At 40.4% G+C, this 19,491-nt stretch overlaps 1 protein-coding gene across 3 annotated transcripts in view; it reads right to left on the bottom strand.

Annotated features, from left to right (window-relative positions):
• The window catches only part of adgrb2 (adhesion G protein-coupled receptor B2), a 280,821-nt gene that overhangs the window by 67,506 nt on the left and 193,824 nt on the right, over positions 1 to 19,491 (bottom strand). For all 3 annotated transcript variants that reach the window (XM_061740983.1, XM_061740985.1, XM_061740986.1), the window contains one exon: positions 17,566 to 17,609. In XM_061740983.1, coding sequence (XP_061596967.1) covers positions 17,566 to 17,609 — 44 coding nt within the window. The remainder of the gene's footprint in view (positions 1 to 17,565; positions 17,610 to 19,491) is intronic.

Genomic DNA, 19,491 nt, shown 5'->3' with positions numbered 1-19,491 from the left:
GAGGCGGTTTCTTCTATGCCGGTTTGTAGCGTTTCCTAGAAATCTGGGTTATTTTTCTATTTTACTAACCAATCGGTAAAACATGCAATAATCAAAACAAACAGAATAAAAATATGAATAAAAAAAAATCAAATAAGTAGAGATAAACTGATAAGAGCTTTTTCTTGCCCGAGGCTGATTTTCAGGAATCAGGGCAGCTAATGGATGTTTCATGACGCCTTATTTATTTAGTTTTCGGCCAGAATGTGGGGCTGTCTCTTCGTCCTATTTAACAAATTGATTTTATGCGACTTTGAAATATAATAAGTTAAAATATTCTTCTTCCTTATTTTACAAACATTTTCTTTTTCTTTTTCAGGGAATATGTTGTTGCTGATTGATCTTTTGGTTACAGGTCCTGCTCCACGCGCTTTCCAAACAATTCAACAATAAAATTTGAATTAACCGTCACAAACTCGTTCAACATATCACTTCTTTAGCTTCACTTCTTTAGCGTGAGAAACCTCTGATACCAACGTGTCATCAACTCACAATGGTACATCTGTATATAAAAGAATAAGCACACATGCATACACAAATAAATGCTGACACGCAATTTAGGATGTCAGTACGGAGACGTGAACGCTACGCTCTGACAATTGTTAGCTGCATGGTGACACTTCAAAAGACTGAAGTTGGAAGAATGAGTCCTGGCCCTGAGACAGTTTGACAGGTAGCAACATGCTGCGGGGAGGTTTGTCACATATGTATTTGAGAAGATGCAGAGACACCGCCACGCCCACTGCTGAGGACCAATCAAAGGACAACGGTGATTTTACGTCACTGTTCAGTGTAAACCTCAGGCGCCCGCACTATGGAGCAGGATTAGTGGCTTTGGGTGGTAACTTCAGCTTTAGTTCTGCGTTTTCAGTGTCAAAGAATTGATGTATCGCCATGGCAACTTATGCAGGAAACTGAACCTGCTATGAAAGACATTTGGTTTTGAAATAAGTGATCATTGCTTCCTGACCGAGTACTGCCTTTAGAAAATAATCATGAAAAGAAAAAGTTAATGATGGCACCACATGTCTCCACTGGATCTCTCAGAACTGGGAATCATCTTCATGATAATATGCCTCTACTTTAGAAAAAGCTTAAAGGAGTGATTCTCAGACTGTGAGGGAATGTGGTGCACAACGGCATGGAAGATGGGAGAATGTGGTAGGGGGAACTACCGACTTGAAATTGGGCTCAGATTCAACTCAGAATCATTTTGGGCGACACGAATCAAATCACACTTCCATGGTGATGTGCAGAGAGAGACATAGACATCTGGAAGAAGAGTAGTTGGAAGCAGTGGAAATATTCATTGATAGATAGTGAGTATTTTCCTTCTCTTCTCCAAAGAATACCTCCGTGAGATCAGCTTTTTCTGCTGTGCTCTCAGTGTTGAAATTTGAAAACAAAACCACAGATCTAAGCTGAGCATTGAGCATGAATTAAGAGCGGTGGTAATGAGCCTGCAGCCCCGATTTAAAAAGACCTGCGATGCACCGACTTGCAGGTCAGGACATTTCCCACATGATCTCATCAACACTTTAATAAAACGTCTCTGCAACCCAAGCCCCAGGTATAAGAAAAGAGCAGTTGCACCTGACGCGCTCTCTGACCCAGCTCCCAACCTGTCTTTTTCTCATAAGTGAACTTTCTTGCTGCATATTAATTCATGTACGCGTCGGGCAAAATAGAGCATGTGAGCTTGAGAGATGAAGAGAGTGCAAACCGAACCATGACATCCCTCGGTCAACAAATTCATCCCAGAGCTCGACACGGCTGCAAAGAGGCTGGTAAAATGGCATCGCGAAAAAAGTTGGAAACAATAGAAAGTAACTGAATTGTTATGGTTTTCAGTTTCTCTCAAATTAGGTATAGTGAAAAGCAGGCTCATCGCGGTGACTTGAAGTAGATTCCTAAAAAGAAAGATTTAAAAAAATTATTCTTATAACTCTGTTTTTCCTCTTTGGAACAGGCTGTAAATTGTTATCTAGTAAAGATGCACGGTGGAAAACAGGCTCATTTCAGCTTCTGGGATACTGTTTTCTTTGCACAAATTTAATTTCATTGTTCTAAAATTATAATTGAACTGTTCCTGCTAATTTAATCGAATTTAAGATTTTTTTTTTAATTGTTTTCCCCAAACTTTGATGATTGTAATAAAAAAAAAAATCCAGATCACCTTTATATTTGCAAATTCACCTCATGATTGAATGGTCAGGTAAAACATACAGATCTTGAGTGATGGTGAAGACCAACACCACACTTTCTTCATAATTTCCTGTAAGTTTTGTTATTTGCCCAGTCTCATTTTAAACGGTTGGATTCACTCATCAACCCTTTTATCTGGAAAGCTGAAAACAAAGCTCCCAGAATATCAACACTCGTGAAAATCTCTGTTGCAGATGGTTTTTCCTGACCAAACGAGATCAGCGGGCAGCTCACCTTGTCCATCCTTGCATGGTGAGGAAACAAAGCCCCCCCCCACTCTACATCAGATATCTGCACAGCATGATTGCACATGGAAAGGAACAACCTGTTCTTCTTAATAGCCCCACACTAATTAGAAAATCATATTTTAGTAATAACCTTGTAATTGGCAGAACAATAAGAGCTTGGAAACAGAGAAATCAATGCATTTAAGCTCCAAAAAGTCTAAAAAGGCACACTGAATGTGGAACTAAATAAGAATGAATGGGTTTTTGCAGTGTACAGAGAGTACATCACTCAAAGGAAAATACACAGCTTCTTCACTGGTCTTGTCAACTGTCTGGAACCGATCTAACTCACATATTTACTGATTTCTTGATAACATAAAAGTTCTCATTGGAATTTTTCTGGTCCCTTTGTTGGGAACTTGTTCCTCTCACAGCTATCCTTGGAGTAATGAGCTTCTAAATGTCTAAATATGTAGGAAAGATAGTTTTATTTTGGAATGGAAATGGCAAAAAGGTTAAGGACTCTGTTGCATTTGAGTTTTTACGATGAACACAGATTTGAGAAGGACATTATCCTAACCTTTTCAACAGAAAATGACTGATATTGTGGCAAAAAACAAACCATGATGTGCTTTTTTTTGTTGCTCCTTTTCAAAAGTGTACAAATACAAAAAATATAGCTGGACTGCTAAAACCCTTTTTATGTAACATTTCAGAGCCTGAATGACAGAAAATGAGCTTTTCAGAGCTTTGGCAGAAAAGGGTTTATCTTTTTAGGAAACTAAACACATGTGGACTCTGCAGAGCTTATACCTTTTTGATGTTAAATGCATACAGGGATTGAAAACATGTCGTGAACGCCAAAGAGATGTCACGTAAAGTATTTACAAATGGCTCTGCTCGCACAAGTGAAACATTGCCCCATGGACTACACATGCATTAATGATAGTGTGGATCAAAGACAGATAGCATCGAGTCCTCGCTGACTTATGCATATACTTGCAGTTGCAACACTGCTGAAAGCAAGCATGGCTTCCATTAACTGACACAAATGGTCTTGATGGCATGCAAGAAAGATACATACGTATAAAGTATTCAGTGCCAATCTGGCACCAAAGAGGAAGTTGGCATGATGGGAACTGCCTGACAAGTCATGACAGGGGGTCGCCCAATGTGACACCAACATGCATGCACAAATGTGTGACCTCTTTGTTCCGTCTCCTGGATTTTCTTCTGAATTGACTGCTAATCCTCATCTACCTCAGACGGGACAGATTGGATGTTCTTGATGGTCTTCCTCAAAAAAATAAATACAAAAAAAAAAACAAGCCAGCTTTGGATTTTCTTGAATTAGATGTCATCCACAAAGCTGGAGGATCCTCGTTACTGCATTTCCAAAACAACTGTGGCCACGCCACACTTTTGTTGTGGGTATCTCTGAGAAGATTACAGGGCTTAGCCGGTACGGAAAGATTAAAAACAGAGAGGTTTACTTTTTTCTTTTTTTTTTTGTTATGACATTTCATTCAACCACATCTGCTGTCTCAAATAACAGATGTTAGAAGTAACTACTCTATATATCAACGCTGCTTGGTTTATAGGCTTTAGTCGCATACTTTTACATAGCTTTGTAGGTATTTCATTACGAGAGTATTTTACAAAACAAAAAAGTCTTACTGAGCAAATCAGCAACTTTACTGCAATCTGTGGTGAAAAAACGCATATATATTTCTATATATGTTATGGTCTTTGCTTGAAGTCAGAGTGTTTGCAGAAGTGAGGGATTCTTACGCATGGATGCGCAACTTGGCACCCGCCATGTTTTCTATGTTTTACAACCAATATGTTGGTGTCATGACCACAAGAAAATGCCTTTAGGTTGCTACATTTCTTTTTTTTTCTCCACACATTGTTAAGGCTGTAAAGAAAAACCAGGTACAACTAAACAAACTGAGCTTCCATGTATGTGGAGAATGAAATGGAACAAATGTCTGAATGAAAGCAAGGTTCAATGAAAGGCAATTTTAAAAGAAATGTAAAAAAAAAGGCTGAACATGGTTTGAATTGCTAAAAAAAAAAGAGTTTGATGGTGGGATTTCAGCTGTATGAAATTGTGATGGGGTCAGGTGAACAGCAATAAAAGCAAAAAGTTGAATGAATCATTATAACACAGTATAACACACTCAACGTTGTGTTCCCATTACAAATAATAACAATTTAAAGTAAAATTGCTTTCAAACCATAAAAAAAACCCAGCAGGACAAAGTCTATAATTCAAAGCATGATATCAGGGAGTCAATGAGCAAATTGCCACAGAAACTGTGTAACCCAAATATTTCATGCTCTTTTGCAACAAAGAAAGCAAAGTCGTCGCCAGAAACAGAGAGAGAGAGCTGGTGCTACAAAGTGGAAACATGAGATCTAATGAGCCATAAACAGGAGGACAAGTGGGAAGGAGAGTGTCTATTGTAAAGGGGTATTTAGGATTATGGAAGTATATAGCCTCAAGAGGACACTGATAATGTGTTCAAACTCATCAACATAATGCATTGATAACAACATGCGTGTATCAGAGTATGTGCATGCATCTCCACGAGATGCATGCTTGTCAACACCGTCAACTGTTGAAACGACTTCATACAATTCTTTCAAGAGCATTCACACACATAAAACGGCAATTATTGAACAAAATTCCAAAACATCTACACGGATGCTCACTAATTCAACCTGATTAGACCTCAAAATTATCTTAGCCTTTTGACATCAGATCACTGATATGTTTATTTAAGTGGCGTCTTCTGACTGCATATAAAAGTCTCAAGACAACGAACGCAGACCCGTTACTATTTACTGGGTACGTTTTTAAGGTTGTAGTCTCTCACTTCTGCAGAGTGCTACACTGAAATGTCATGAAATGCAAATTTGGGCTCATTTATGATTATCTGCCTGTGCTTTACAGGAAAATTAATGGCTGGGTCATCTGGGTGGGCCCGACTCGCAAACCATACGAAATGCGACATCCTGAATCTGCTCAACTTATTAAACTTCTCTTCCAGGTTTGTGTGAGGCGGCGGATTATTAAACACGGGAGGGGAGAGACAGCCAGACGTATCTTTATATTGCACTTATTGTCTCACTGTGGTTCGTTATCTATCGTCGCACCAGCCGTTGAACAATTCTTTCAGTTAGAAAAGCAGAATCTCTCAACAAAGCCAGCAGTTTAGTTTAATCAGGACCGAAGTCGCAGGAGAAACAGGGAAAAAATGTGTAGTCAGGACGATGTTCCTCCCTGATGGAAACCTCTCTGACAAAAATCACAACCTACTAGGGAGCAAACATTCACCACAGGCAATCCAGTCAGGACGTTTTACTCTCAATACAGCAAGAAAGCACTGATGCAAATCTTTTCATGGCACAAATCATTTGAACTTACTTTGCAAACCCTATTAATACAGCACCCCCGTGCACACTTTTACACAACGGTTTTTATTACGAGGTAGCCCCATGCCTATGTTCCTGTGCATGTGTGCGTGTGTATGTTACTATTAATGCAGGAGTAAATGTATTTGACCTAGATATTAACTATGTAAGGACTAAGCTTTTCTCTCATCCTCTGTCCGTTGCAGACGCAGGTCTTACAAGCTGAAGAACATGATACGAGATTATGTGAAGGATGTTGTGTTGATGTGCAAGACTATACGACTCATATGTCTGAATATTTTCTCCACAGTAGTTACTTAGGCATGAAATATTTCCTAATGTGCACCTCTTGCGGTACTGAAATTTATTTTTTAGACGCGTGGCATTTATTTTTTTTTGGCTCCTGCAAGGATTCAGAATCTGCCCTGGATCAAGGAATGCACCCCCATATACATTCAGTTCTTCATAAAGTTTCGAGCACCATTGCTCCTCCAGTACACTGTCCTTGTGTAATCCTCCTGGTCTTTCTTGTGGCTTATTTCACTTGAGATTGTCACAAAAAAAAAAAAAAAACCAAAAAAAACTCCTTTCTTTTAAAGCACTTCCCTGTTTCGTGAGAATTCTTTATCTGTGACCTCCACTGTCCCAATCAGCTGCTCTCTGGCATGGCCCTGGGCTAATTTATAAGCTTCTTTCCAGGGATTATCTTTCCTCCTGGTGTACAAGCTCGTGAGCTAACAGGAAATGCAGAGATACCAGTCTTGGCCACAGCTATTAGGCGGTATGACATTGTGACTGCAAACAAGGGCACCTAGCAACGGAGAAAGTGACTCCAGCAGAAATGGATTTTTAATCCCGAATATGAAAATACTACTAAAGCATGCCCCCCCCCCCCCCCCCCTGCCCCGCATATTTTTGCAGCCAGGTTTACATCCGATGCATCTAATGGAAAATGAAGAGGATCTTTCTGAAAACTTGATATGCCCTAAGCATCTTGCCAGAGGCTCTAAGAGGAGACTAAAAGGATCAACTCTGAGTTCCGTGAAGCGTCAACAACAATGCCTTTCAGCCTACTTCCAGCAGTACAAAAGTAAAGAGAGTAATGCACAAGTAAACAGAACAAACAGAGACAACTTAACTTGACAGAGAGTCACATTTAAGATCTTTCAAAGTATTTCCAGTGCATGAGTGCCACTAAATGGCTTCGACTAGATTTATAGCTGTTATAGATGCAACTTACCCCAGTGGCTTTTTTTCCTCTTAAGGTCCGGCAATAAAGATGCAGTGTATTCCAACTGTCAGGGAAGAGCTGGTCGTCTTCTTTGCTATTTCAAATATTCACATACTAATCCGTACAAATGCCTAAAATCTTCATCTCAAACTACAGTCAGTTCAGAAGATTATCCCTGTCTGCACAGTAAAATGCAGCGCTCCATTCCACCTCCACCGTCACATGGTAATGAAATCAATAGCAATGATGCTTTGAGTATGAAAAAGGACAGGAACAAATTAAAATAAAAAAAATGAATCGGTTTTATATAATTTCTTCACCCATATTAAATAGTAAAACTTTCCTCATATGAAACACGCCCACGTGCATCCAGGGAGTGCAGCTGCAGAAAGAAACCATGGCTCCAGACTTGAGCACACGGCGAGTTGGGCCTGACCTCGGCGCCTAAATGCATCAAAAGTCACGCAAACATGACTCTTCTCCGAGCTCCTGAGTCCTGGAGACAGAGAAATGAGGTTACCACGCTGACGCCCTTTTCTTCAGACCGTTTGATTTCTGTAAGGAGCCGGGAGTGCGTCCGTCCGTCCACGTTTGCAACAACTAGTGGCCACAGAAGGCGCACAGTAAGCCCTGCTGGCCGGCTCCCTCTTGCTGTGCTGACTTGCTGTTTGACAGTCTTGATCCCTTGTGTTCTGTCAGATGGAAAAGTGGAGCAAGCCTTATCAGCGATCCACCCACCCCACCCCCCCCTCCTGCTCCCGGTGGCTACACTGTTTAATTAGTTAGGGTGTGTGCGTCTCTACCGACGCAAAAGAATTAATAATGAGCACAACACTACAAATGCTCATATTGGCAGCTTTGTGGCCCGTCAACTCTGACTCAAGTATACACTCAGAAGATCTCCGGCAAAGCCGTCTTGAGCCAAATACCTTAACAAAGGAGAACAAAGCCTCCCGGAATGCATCATGTTATCTATTGCATGCCGTAAAATGAGGAAACACATTGCATGAACTTATGGAGGGTTATTTTTAGGCTCCTTAGATTCACAGCAAATTCACCATCTCCTCAGGGGAGGAAAACAATGTATATAGTACCAATTTTATTCTGTATTTATTTCTGAAATCTATATTCCACACCTACACACCCTGTATGAGGGCACAGCAGGGTGCAATCCCCCCTCAGAATGTACTGAAGCTTAGACGAGGTCTTCTAACGGGGAAAACACACAAGTAAAACATGGATATAAGTTTAATTTAGGGGGCCGTATTACGTAAAGGTACTTTGATGTAAGATGTGACTGTTCATTTACCTTTTTGTTTGTTCCATTGCAAACTAACACTGCGTGTTTTCATTCAGTTCAATTTTATTTTATCTTTTAAAGGCCACAAAGCCACTGAAGCCAGAACAGCAAGTGTCACACACTTGGCTGTGTTCAAAACTCACCACTGTGCCTTTTAGTGAAATAAATGCCATTACATTTTGGACAGATTTACAGCCAGTTTTTTTTTTTTTTTGTTTGTTTTGTTTTTTTGGCAGAGCGCATAACATGCCTTTGACTTTTTAGTTCAGTTGAGATTGAGACCTGGCAGCGCTGAAGCTGAGAGTGAGACCAGATCAGGCTGAGCCAAGAGCCAGCCTCAATCCACCATGTCAGATTGAGGATGTCAGAGCGAGTTGCTCTGTCTGCCAGTCTTTATTACTCCATGGCAGTGATGTGCATTGGGGCGGAGGTAGGGTGGGGTCTTTAACCACTTATCCCTGATCAATCTGAGAACCACTGGAGATTAGAAGCGGTATTAAATGTACCAAAGCCCCCCATAAGTGAACTGTCATCAATCTATTGAAACTATATATCACATTTATCTCTTACCACCTGGTCGTATTTCACCGTAAATGAGCACCCCGGTGTTCGGCTGTGGCATCAGTTCGTTTCAGAGTTGGATGAACAAGTGATAAGAATATATATTTTAGACATGATCTCTAATGCACCAGTCATGTGACATGTGCTTTACACCAGTGCAGTGTGGGTTGTGTTGTGGGTATGTGTAGGTGGGGTGGATTCAGTCGGATTTCCCACACTGAAGCAGAGTCAGGGTCAAAGCACGGACATGCCAGAGGCGAGGTCGGGACCCACTGCAAAGATAAGCTGTTCTCATTCTCCATTGAGGAGAGGCCGCAGACAAGGAAGGAGGAAGAAATCGGAGCGAATGCAGAACAGGGACTAATTCAAGGTCTAATTGCAAGGCCGAGTTGCTCAAAGAAGAAGTTTTTCTTCTGACTGTGTGCGGTTCATTTCAATATTTCAGCTTTCATATTTGATCCATGCGTGATCCAAATCACATTACTCTCAAAAGCCTCTTTTACGTTCATGAACCTGAGCTCCCAGTTTTGAGCTCAGGAGGGCTAAACATATCTGCTGGAGCTGGCCATACGCAAGAAAACAGGCACGTGGGGGAAAAAGACAGGGAGGGATGGCAAGCGTGATGATTTGGGTGGGCAGATGGCCCCGACATATGGGCCGGTTAGGGGCAAAATAAATAAATAAACACTCGCACATAAATACACAAATGAACTGTGAGTGCACCAAACAGTTGTCTGACGTGGGCACCACTGTCATATGATGGAGACGACAATATGCTTTTTGCAGGTTTGATCCCTTGTTGGGAGCTGTAATCTCCAAAATAAAAGTGCGTGATCCGTGATTGTGTCATAATAATTTAATGGACAGTGAATATAATCTGTGTTTGCATTTGCGCGCGCTAAAGATAGCATCCTCGTACAGTTCACAGAAAGGATAAAGTCAAATTTTTTCCCCCCAATCTCTGAGCACAGATTCCTCTGTGGGGATCTTTGGTCCAGCGTCTGCTGTGTTTGCCCTCCCTCCACACTGGTATGTGTTCATGCTCCACCTCTCGCCTGCCTCCTGCCCCAACCAGAGATACAGACAAACATTGTCCAGCAAACAAACAGATGCTTTCTCCATCCATATCAGCTCCATGCCAAGCTCCAGACGAGATCAGTGGACAAACAACGGTGGCAGGATTGGAGTATAAATACTTTTGCTACTCTAAAACTGAACCTGCATTTGCCTTCTATATGAATCCTTTCAATCTAATTTTCAAAACATCATTAGATTTTGAATCAGTCTTGATTCCGTTTTAGAGACCTGAAATGGTTGCCGTTTGCGTCCCTGCCTGTTCCCGTTTCTGTTCGTTTTCCTGTTTCTCTCATTTGAGACTTGCAGCAGATGCCCCACCCACCCCACCCCACCTACATATATATTTAAAAAATAAAAAAAGATTAAAATGCATATATATTAGTGATGCACCGAAATGAAAATTTGTGTCCGAAACCGAAACCGAAAATAATAATAAACACTTGGCCGAATACCGAACAATACCGAACATGGTTCTTCGCAGTTTTTCATTTATTTTGCCAATTTTTTCACCATTGCATAAATCAAATAAATTTGATTTAGGCATGCTTTTAAAAGAAAAATATCTTTTACAAAATTACAAGGTAGAAAACATTTGTTGAACATAAAAAACTGAACATTTTTTAATTTCCCAGCATTTCTTAAATATTCCAGCAGACATTATACCAGTAAAGAACAATAACTTCAAATAAATAAATTAGCAAAATACATTTTTTGGCCATCTTTGAGCTTACGTTAGGCTTAACATTGTAACATAGGCCTTAAAACAATAAAAATGCATTAAAGCGATCAGGGTTTTTTATCATTTCAAATGATAAATCAAACTTGTAGTGCTGAGAGACTTTGCAGATGTGCCCCCTCTAGATATTTGAGCAGAACATTCATTGCAAACAGCCATTCTTGTATTATTCTTTGCCACTCTAAAATACTTCCACACTGCTGACATGTTTGCACCGCACCACTTCACTCCACGTTCTTCGCTGTTTGATTTCGTCATCTAAACGCACCTGAAATAGATTGATTTATGTTGTTTTGGTTCCACCTGCTGGTGAATGTTAGGTAAAATTCTTATGTGGTTAGTTTTTTGTTAGCCAACACTTTATGTGGTGCGCAACCATTACGGGAGTGTTATGTGGTTAGTTTTTGGTTGGCCAACGATTTATGTGGTGCGCAACAGTTACGGAGCGGCCAGTCTATTTATATTACAACGCCGTTATTAATTGTTCGTTTTTTTCCCCACTTATTCCACCGAACACCGAAAGTGTTTTTTTGCCATTTTCGGCCGAACAATTTCGGTTACCGAACAATCGGTGCATCACTAATATATATGCTTTAAGTTTTACCGAACTTGGTATTAACCATTAATATAAATGCAGACAAGGGAAAAAATATTAGAAGAAAAAAATATATATATTTTGAATCAAATTCTTGTTACTCGCAACAAGACATGTTCTCATGCATGGCAGTGGATGTCACCTTAACCTTGGTTTTGGTCGAGGCGTATGCTCTTCCCTGCGTCCGGACACATTTGGAAGTTTTCCCACATTCCTCCCAGCTGTGGCATATCGGGCCCGGAGACATAACTGCCTTGTTGACACTTTATATTCATTTTGGCTCCATGCCCTCGTCGTGTTTGCACTTTTAATTTGATTGCAGCTGTATTCTGCAGCCAGTTAATTGACTTTGCCAAGCATTGTTCCTCTCCTACCTTGATGGAGAGAGGTAGTTTGATGAGTTACAATGTCTTATCCTCTCCCGGCAAACCTGTACTTGCATTGTGCGCGTTGCTTGACCACAGATTGCTGTTCCGGAGCTGAATACAGTCATGTGATCTCAAGGGAGAATCAGAGCTGACCAGAATTTTTCTGCCATCCGTCTTGTTGTCACAGTAAACAAGGATGCCTTCTGTGATGGCCCCCTGACAAATTTCATTCTTATGAATTCCATTTGCTCTGTCACAGTATCATATGTCAAATCTGTCTCTAAGAATTATGATCATGTACAAGTCATCGGATATGACAAGCATATTTTGTAGGAAAAATAATCCCATCATGACTTCATTTTTAATTGGAATGACAGTGACATAAATAACGCAACTCAGCACTGTCCAACTTATGGTGAAGCATTTTAATGACTGCAGGGGTGTTGAACAAAACAAATAGATTTGATTTTAAACTATACACACAGATAGATGTATAGAGAGAGATAGATAGAGATAGGTATAGAGATAGAGATATAAAGAGAGGAATAGATATATTTGTATATAGATAGATAGATAGATAGATAGATAGATAGATAGATAGATAGATAGATAGATAGATAGATAGATAGATAGATAGATAGAGAGAGAAGGATATAGAGATAGAGACATAGAGAGAGAGAGAGACGGATGGATAGCTAGAGCATGTAAAATTATGAGAAATAGCAAAAAAGAAAATTCTATTCAACACCACTATTTTTTTTTTTAAATGCAAGATTAACACACACACCTTTAAGCAAATATGAGCCTCTGCCCAGCCTGCAGTTTGGAGAAACAAGGAGGGATGCAGGTGTGATAGACTGTTAAATACAATGCATCAGTTGCCTGACAATTTGATAAGTGGTTGTGAAACATCTTTTCTCCATGGACTGTAAAATACAACAAAGTAAAGAATATGTACTTTTGAAGCAGAATGATGGACGTGTTCATCATATGTCAATCAAAGCTAGCTGTGGCTACCAGTTCTTTCAACCCCACCCACGCCCGGAGGAGCTGCGGAACGACCTGCAGAACGACCTGCAGACATTAACAGCAGAATATCCTGCTTCCCATGGATCGACACAGCTCAGACGGTTGCTGCGTTTCTGTTTGGTGTTTGTGTACGCAGCAACGGTGGCAAAGAACGAGACGAGATGACCTGGAGTCAAAGACGACATCGAGACAAGCTAAGAGGTGCAGGAAAAAAGCTCAGACTCATGGGAAGCTTAATTTTCTTTTGCTGCTAAGGGCTACGAACGGGTAAAAAGAAAAGTAAATGCAGATCAAACATTAGTCATGTTTCCATGGATCTTTTTGTTTCTGCTATTTAAAGCAGCACAATGTAACTTTCAGCTTTTGTTGAGTTTGGCGGCTCCTTTGGACAAAATCGGTAGTGCTTTACCAGAAAGAACACTACATTTCCCATGAGCACCAGCGCGTACTGCCGGAAAACTCGTTTGTAGGATGGATAGTGAAGAGGTAATGTATCTATTTTTGGCTAAACAATATAATATGACGATGTTGAAAAACACTACGTTCAACTTGGTTTTATTAAGTTGTTTCAGCGAGATAAAGCGCCCTATACGCTCTGCACCTTTTTCCTGTCACGTTTTTTAGAGGGACATCGTCATAAATTAGTAGTCCAACATACTTACTGACAAAATAAAAAAAATACTTTATAACCTGTGAATAACTGAATGCGCATTCCTTATATTTTGCAGATCAGCCCTGCACAATTTTACAGTTCTCAGGAAAAATACTAGAACCCAAGACGAATCCCCTGTATGTGAAAACATTCTAATTTTATTCTTATTGAACATAGAACTCTACATTTACATTTGTATCATAACAATTCTGTCTCTTGTTTTATCTCCATAAATCCCCATCGGTCGGACATCCCTCCTCGTCTTTCAGCTCACGCCATCGAGTGAACGCATTTTTTTTTTTTTTTTGTCCGGGCATTTACTGTAGCTTGTTACTCTTTTCGCTGCTTCGACCATGATACCAGCTCCGCGTTTAGCTCACCACCAGTTCTGCTGAGCTCTGCGCTCCACGCCCCGCCCAGCTTTCGTCTCGACTACGAATCGGGAAGGAGGGGGAAGTGACGTATGCCATAAAGCAGTCAAAGCCGTAAAAATGTGTAGTTTTTTAGTGTGGCAGGTCCTACCATGCTCCTCAAAGTTACATAGTGCCAGTGAAGGCGATACAGACCCCCCAGACCATGACAGAGGTGTCATTAAACCTGTTGGAAGTTGATGTACCATCACAATGACTCTGGAAATATGATATTAAGGTGGAAAAGTTACATAGTGCTGCTTTAAAAAGTTCACATAAATGAAAAATCTTTTCTGAAAAGATCTTCTAATACAGCAAACATTTAATTTGTAGAACTAAATCATGTTTCTATTTCTAAAGAAAAACTGAAAATAACTGCAAGGAAACCCTTTAGACCCAATAATCATCTGAAAGAAAAAGTTTTATTACATTTTTTTGTGGTTTATAATCGAAATGGTAGTTTATTTCTCCCTTTTTTCCTCTGTTTATCGCACCAGCGGTTAACCTTGTCTAATACTGCCACCATTCAACGCCACAACAATTCTTTTCCTGACATTTGAATGCAAACCTTTTGTCACCTCATCTTGTTTTATTCAAATTTTAATGACCATACACATTCATTTCTCAGCTTTTTTATTATGATATGAACTAAAAACATAGTGATGAAATTCAAGGTAGACCAAATAATCATTTGGCCAATTATTGTCATTTTTTCAATAATTAGCATCAGCCACAGAAAAGCTCCATATCTGCCAATGTCATGATCCACTAATCAAAACACACAATGTTAGAACAAAATGACTTGTATTTAGGGTGACCTCCCAGAGCCACACACAGATTTTTAACTCTTTATAGGAAATATTGGCACGGATATTACTTAGAGCTCATTCTACTGAGCGTTCAGAGGGCCATGTTTCTGGATTTTCTCTTTACATCCTAAAGAGACATGGATGTTATGAAATATAACATCAAGACTAGAGGTGGCTTAGACTTTTACACAATACCGTATCCTAGAAAATAGATGTTAAAAATCAAAACTGTTCTAAATTGTGGAGCTAGACTATTTCACTTTTTAAAAAAAAATCACTTTTCTATTCATGATTTTTAGAAATGAGATGTTACATAAAGGTCTGTTCGAGTGCATCGGCCTTGCACTGGCCAAAAATGTCACTAATCTGTGCATCTGACAATTAGCGAGTTAACTGTCTTGCCTTTATCCTGGGAATGGATCTTCTCTGAATAGCAGGGTTTGCAGAACCGTTGATTTCTACTTAAATTACAGGGAACATTCTGTAGAAGAACTGATTTAATTTTGCGAGCAATGAAATAAACTGCTGAATCACAAATGCTGGGTGAGATAAGCACTAACTTAGAAAGTCCGATTTATGTCTGGTGGACAGCCAGACGAGTTAGCAATCTTTTATCATATTTGTGCATCCTCTTAGTCAGTTACTCACTATAGATTCATTTTGTGATATGTCAGCAAGACAAGGTGTAGGTTTGAGAGCTATTTGCCTTTTCAGAGAGCAAAGTTAGTCCAAATCATCCTGATTAGTTGCTTTTACAACACTGTTAAAGATGAACTTTTGTTCAGGCCATCATTTTCTTTTCCATCACTAAATGCTTGAGTCTCTTAGGCGCCACTATGCGTAGGACTAGGACAAGCGTCCAGAGTTACCTTGGCTGGGTTTTGCCAATGGCAGGGATGTGAAGTCAGCAGTAATAGCAACAGTGTCTTAGGGTGGAGATGATTGCTCATTTTCTCAAAGTTTTGTACACTTGGTGATTGATTTACTCAAACTTAAACCTCACTACTTTGATTCCTGTTGTCGATTTTTATTCGATGTAAACCATTTATTCAGTCAATTCAACAAATGGTTGCAAGAAAATGTTCCCCAGAAAGCATTTACATTTATCCTAAAATGTGTACCTCGAGTGGAGGAATCCAATAATAACAGTCCTACTAGCATTGATAGAAGACTTGAGCCATGGTGGGGTTTTTTTCAGTAATTAAAGTGCAGTGACGATGACCTGGAACAAGCGATGCCTAGAGAAGTGCATACACTCCTGCTGCTTCTTCACTTTCTTATGTATGTATGTATATACATATATATATATATATATATATATATATATATATATATATGTTTTTTTTTGTTTTTTTTTTTCAAAAGCAACCTGCCGTCCAGCAAAAGACAAACACCAACAAGCTTCATGTGGGACTACTCTGCCAAATTTGGTTCACTCAAAAATGGGCCAGTAGGACACTCCTGCATACGATGAAGGAGTAAACACAGACGAGGTGCACATTCTGTAGTCGATTCCGACCCAAATAACGTGAGGTGAGACGGTGACATTATTTTTCATTTTGACTGAAGAGGTCATTATTTCTCCGTCCATCCACATATGAAAATGTTTGCGGCTATTTTCACCCTGTGGCCAGAGGAAAAATCTATAGTTAAGGCACTTTGTTCCCTCCTTCTTATCTGTTTAATTCATACTTTGCTGTTATCATTTAAAGAAAACCAATAATAGCAGGTAAGCCAAGTGACTTGAGTGATGCGGGTCGGGTCCTGCTCTAAGCCTGTGATTGGCTAAACGTCGGGGCTCCTTTACACTCCATTATGGACACAAGAAGCTGCGGACACTGCTTACTCACAGTTGTTCCTTTTATGTTGTCCAATCGGATCTCAGTTTTGTTAAAGCTATTCCACACATGTGCACTATGATTCAGCTCGTATTACACAAAAGCACACGCGCAGGCGCGCGCACACACACACGCACGCACACACACACACACACGCGCGCGCGAACACGCACACACATACACTACTGATTTAATTAATATCACAAGGACACACTACGGGAAACATTTTATAGAGCAATTGTAACTTTGCTTAATTATCATGCCTCAAATAGAAATCCATAGTCAGAGGCAGGAAAAGGCAGGTAATTCCTTTTCCGTCTTAGGAAAATAAACAACAACAAAAAAACAATCGGATTTGCAGCACTTACTGAATGAGAAACAGATCAGAGCAGAATTTACAATCGGTATACAAAAGCTGGCTGAAAAACGCACGTGTCCACTGCAGGTACCTGCACACAGTCTATGTGCCTGTCTGGGACAAAAGCCCCGCTTTAATAGCTCTAAAAAAAACAGGCCTGAATTTATTATTGACAAACTGGACAATGTCTATGTAGGTTAATGGCAATAACAGCCCGATCGATGACGCTGGTTTACAGGATGATGTTACCAGCTAATAGAGCAAGCAATGTCAAACAAGCTGTGGCCCACTTAGATAAATGAGAGAAAACTCACAAGACAGAGGCTAACACTTCAGGATATAAGTGGAACACAACTGGATTGCTCAAATTAGACTAAATATGTGCAGCAGAATAAAGATGAACAATTTAAACTGACAACACTGTGTGGAAAAACACAGAAACTGCAGCAAAGGCAAAGCTGCTCCGAGTGATGTTATCTTTGAATCCTCAGCAACAAAAAGAGAGCAGCGTTTCTCTTCCCTCTTAATAATTTAATGCACAATCACACTGAGGCTTTGTTGGAATGTTATCAATTCATTAATGAAAGGAGTGGTCACGAGCGCACGGAAGACGTTTACGGCATTTACTGAAAACACTCTCACCGACATGTACTTCTGCACTCAGCACACCCGCTTGCATTCATGAGATTAATTCATACGGAGTAACTTACGGGTTGCCATAGTCCCAGACTACGCACTGAGGATCCGATGTGCCCTGCAAGATAGAAAAGGGAGGGGAGGGAGAAGATAAGCTGTTATTGCCAGCTGAGAGGATGAGCGAGACGGAGGGCCGGTCGGAGGGAGAAGACGGAGTAGCTTGTCGCCGACGAGAGAGTGATGCTGCATGGCGATGGAGTGAAGTGCACAGACAATGAAAGAGTGGGATTGCGACGGAGATGTGGAAAAGCCATTGTCACAGGACAGCATAGCAAACAGCTGCTGCATGAGGAGAGGAGGTGTGAGAGATGTGAATTGAGAGCACTGAAATCAACAAAAGAAGACATTTTTGTGGACATGAACCAAAAAAAAAGACAAAAACATTCTACCGCGGAGAAGCTTTCAGACCTTAACTTAATGTATCCGTGGTGGAAAATAGTAAATCCAAACCATTTTTGAAGCCGTAAGCATTGCAAAGTGAAGCGCTGGTTCTTTCAGACAGTGTAAAAAAATCCTGCACAGACAATCTCTTAAAATGGGCTAAATGTGATGTGATATCAGCTCATCCTTAATCCATCGACTTAGCGGAGCTCCAAGCCAATCGCTGGGGGTCAAGTAGCAGCTGAATGGTGTGGTAATCAAAGCTCAGTAGAGCGTGGTGGCCAGGGAAGACTCCCTCTGACTCAATCTGTTAATCAATCAGAGGAATCGATATCTCTAACTGACTCATCACAATTTCCTCCATAGATGATCTTGAGTTATCTCTGAGCTGATTTCATTTTAATGGATCGTTGCGGCTCTTTCAGCCATCGGGTCAGTATAATAGGTCTTTGGTTTGGATCAAATATTACATTATATTACTATTTTAATTAAAAAAAAAGAAATATAATTAAAAATTATCAAATTGGTCTTGGAAATGAGAAGAAAGGAGCATTTGTGTATCGAGCATTCAGTATTTAAGACCCTGTAACGAAGAACTCTTAGGAACGGTTGTCTGCGTGATCGCAAGTTAAATGCCATTTGTTCACAGAGCTGCAGGAGAGGAAAATGGATCCCTCTCCGTTTCAGCTTGTTGATCATTCCCCGAGTCCTGCATGAAGCACTTTGCCTTTGAGCTCCCCCATATGGCAAAGGGATTTAGAGCAGGAATTCAACAGCTAGGCTACTGTGCACATTGTAAAAAGGATGATGTCTCCTGCAAGGAAACTCAGTGCAGCCTGAGGAAAATTTGAAGAAATTGGTTCCTCTGGAATGAAGAGCAAAGCGCTCAGCTTTATTTAAAAATGAGCAGAAGGCAGACATGGAGATGACGCACATTCAAGCCAGCACTTGGAAGATTCATTCCTCTAAAGGCAAGGTCATACATCTGTCTGTGAACTGCTCAAAAGTGTCCTCCCATGAATCAAAGCCTGGACTTGAGGATGAGGATGATGCAACGTTGGTATACACAGGATCAGACACTATAGGCGACGAGGGCTGATTGATGACTGCGCTTTGTTCTGCATCACACGCAGGCTACCGTCGCCAGCGTTAGATCTGTCGAGGCATGCATTTGCATGGCGAGCTCTGTTAGCATTCAGTTATCAATCACCAAATGTCAAGTTTGCGACAGCGGGAGTGATACCTGTGCATCACTCCTCTTTAACGCTGGTACCATACATAATGACACTGTGAGCTCAATTGATGCCTTTCAGACGGAGCAAAACACGTTTGTGATTCAGACCGCTCTAACAGCATCTACCTTTGATGTATTTTTTCCCTTTTTTCCCCAGGTATTCAACACCACACATGTTGATGAATATGGGCCATAAGGATGATAAGCTAATCAAGTGAATTTAGCTAATGCCACCGAACAAGACCACACCGGTTTAAGGCTTCTTTAAAGCCATCCACTTTATATCAAAGGCTTTAGATTCAGAAAATGAAATGGAGCAATCAGG

Source organism: Cololabis saira, chromosome 15, assembly GCF_033807715.1.
Source record: "Cololabis saira isolate AMF1-May2022 chromosome 15, fColSai1.1, whole genome shotgun sequence".
In the NCBI taxonomy this organism is placed as follows: Eukaryota; Metazoa; Chordata; class Actinopteri; order Beloniformes; family Belonidae; genus Cololabis; species Cololabis saira.
The sequence above is the reverse complement of the archived record's forward strand: the minus strand, read 5'-3'. Positions and strand labels throughout refer to the sequence as shown.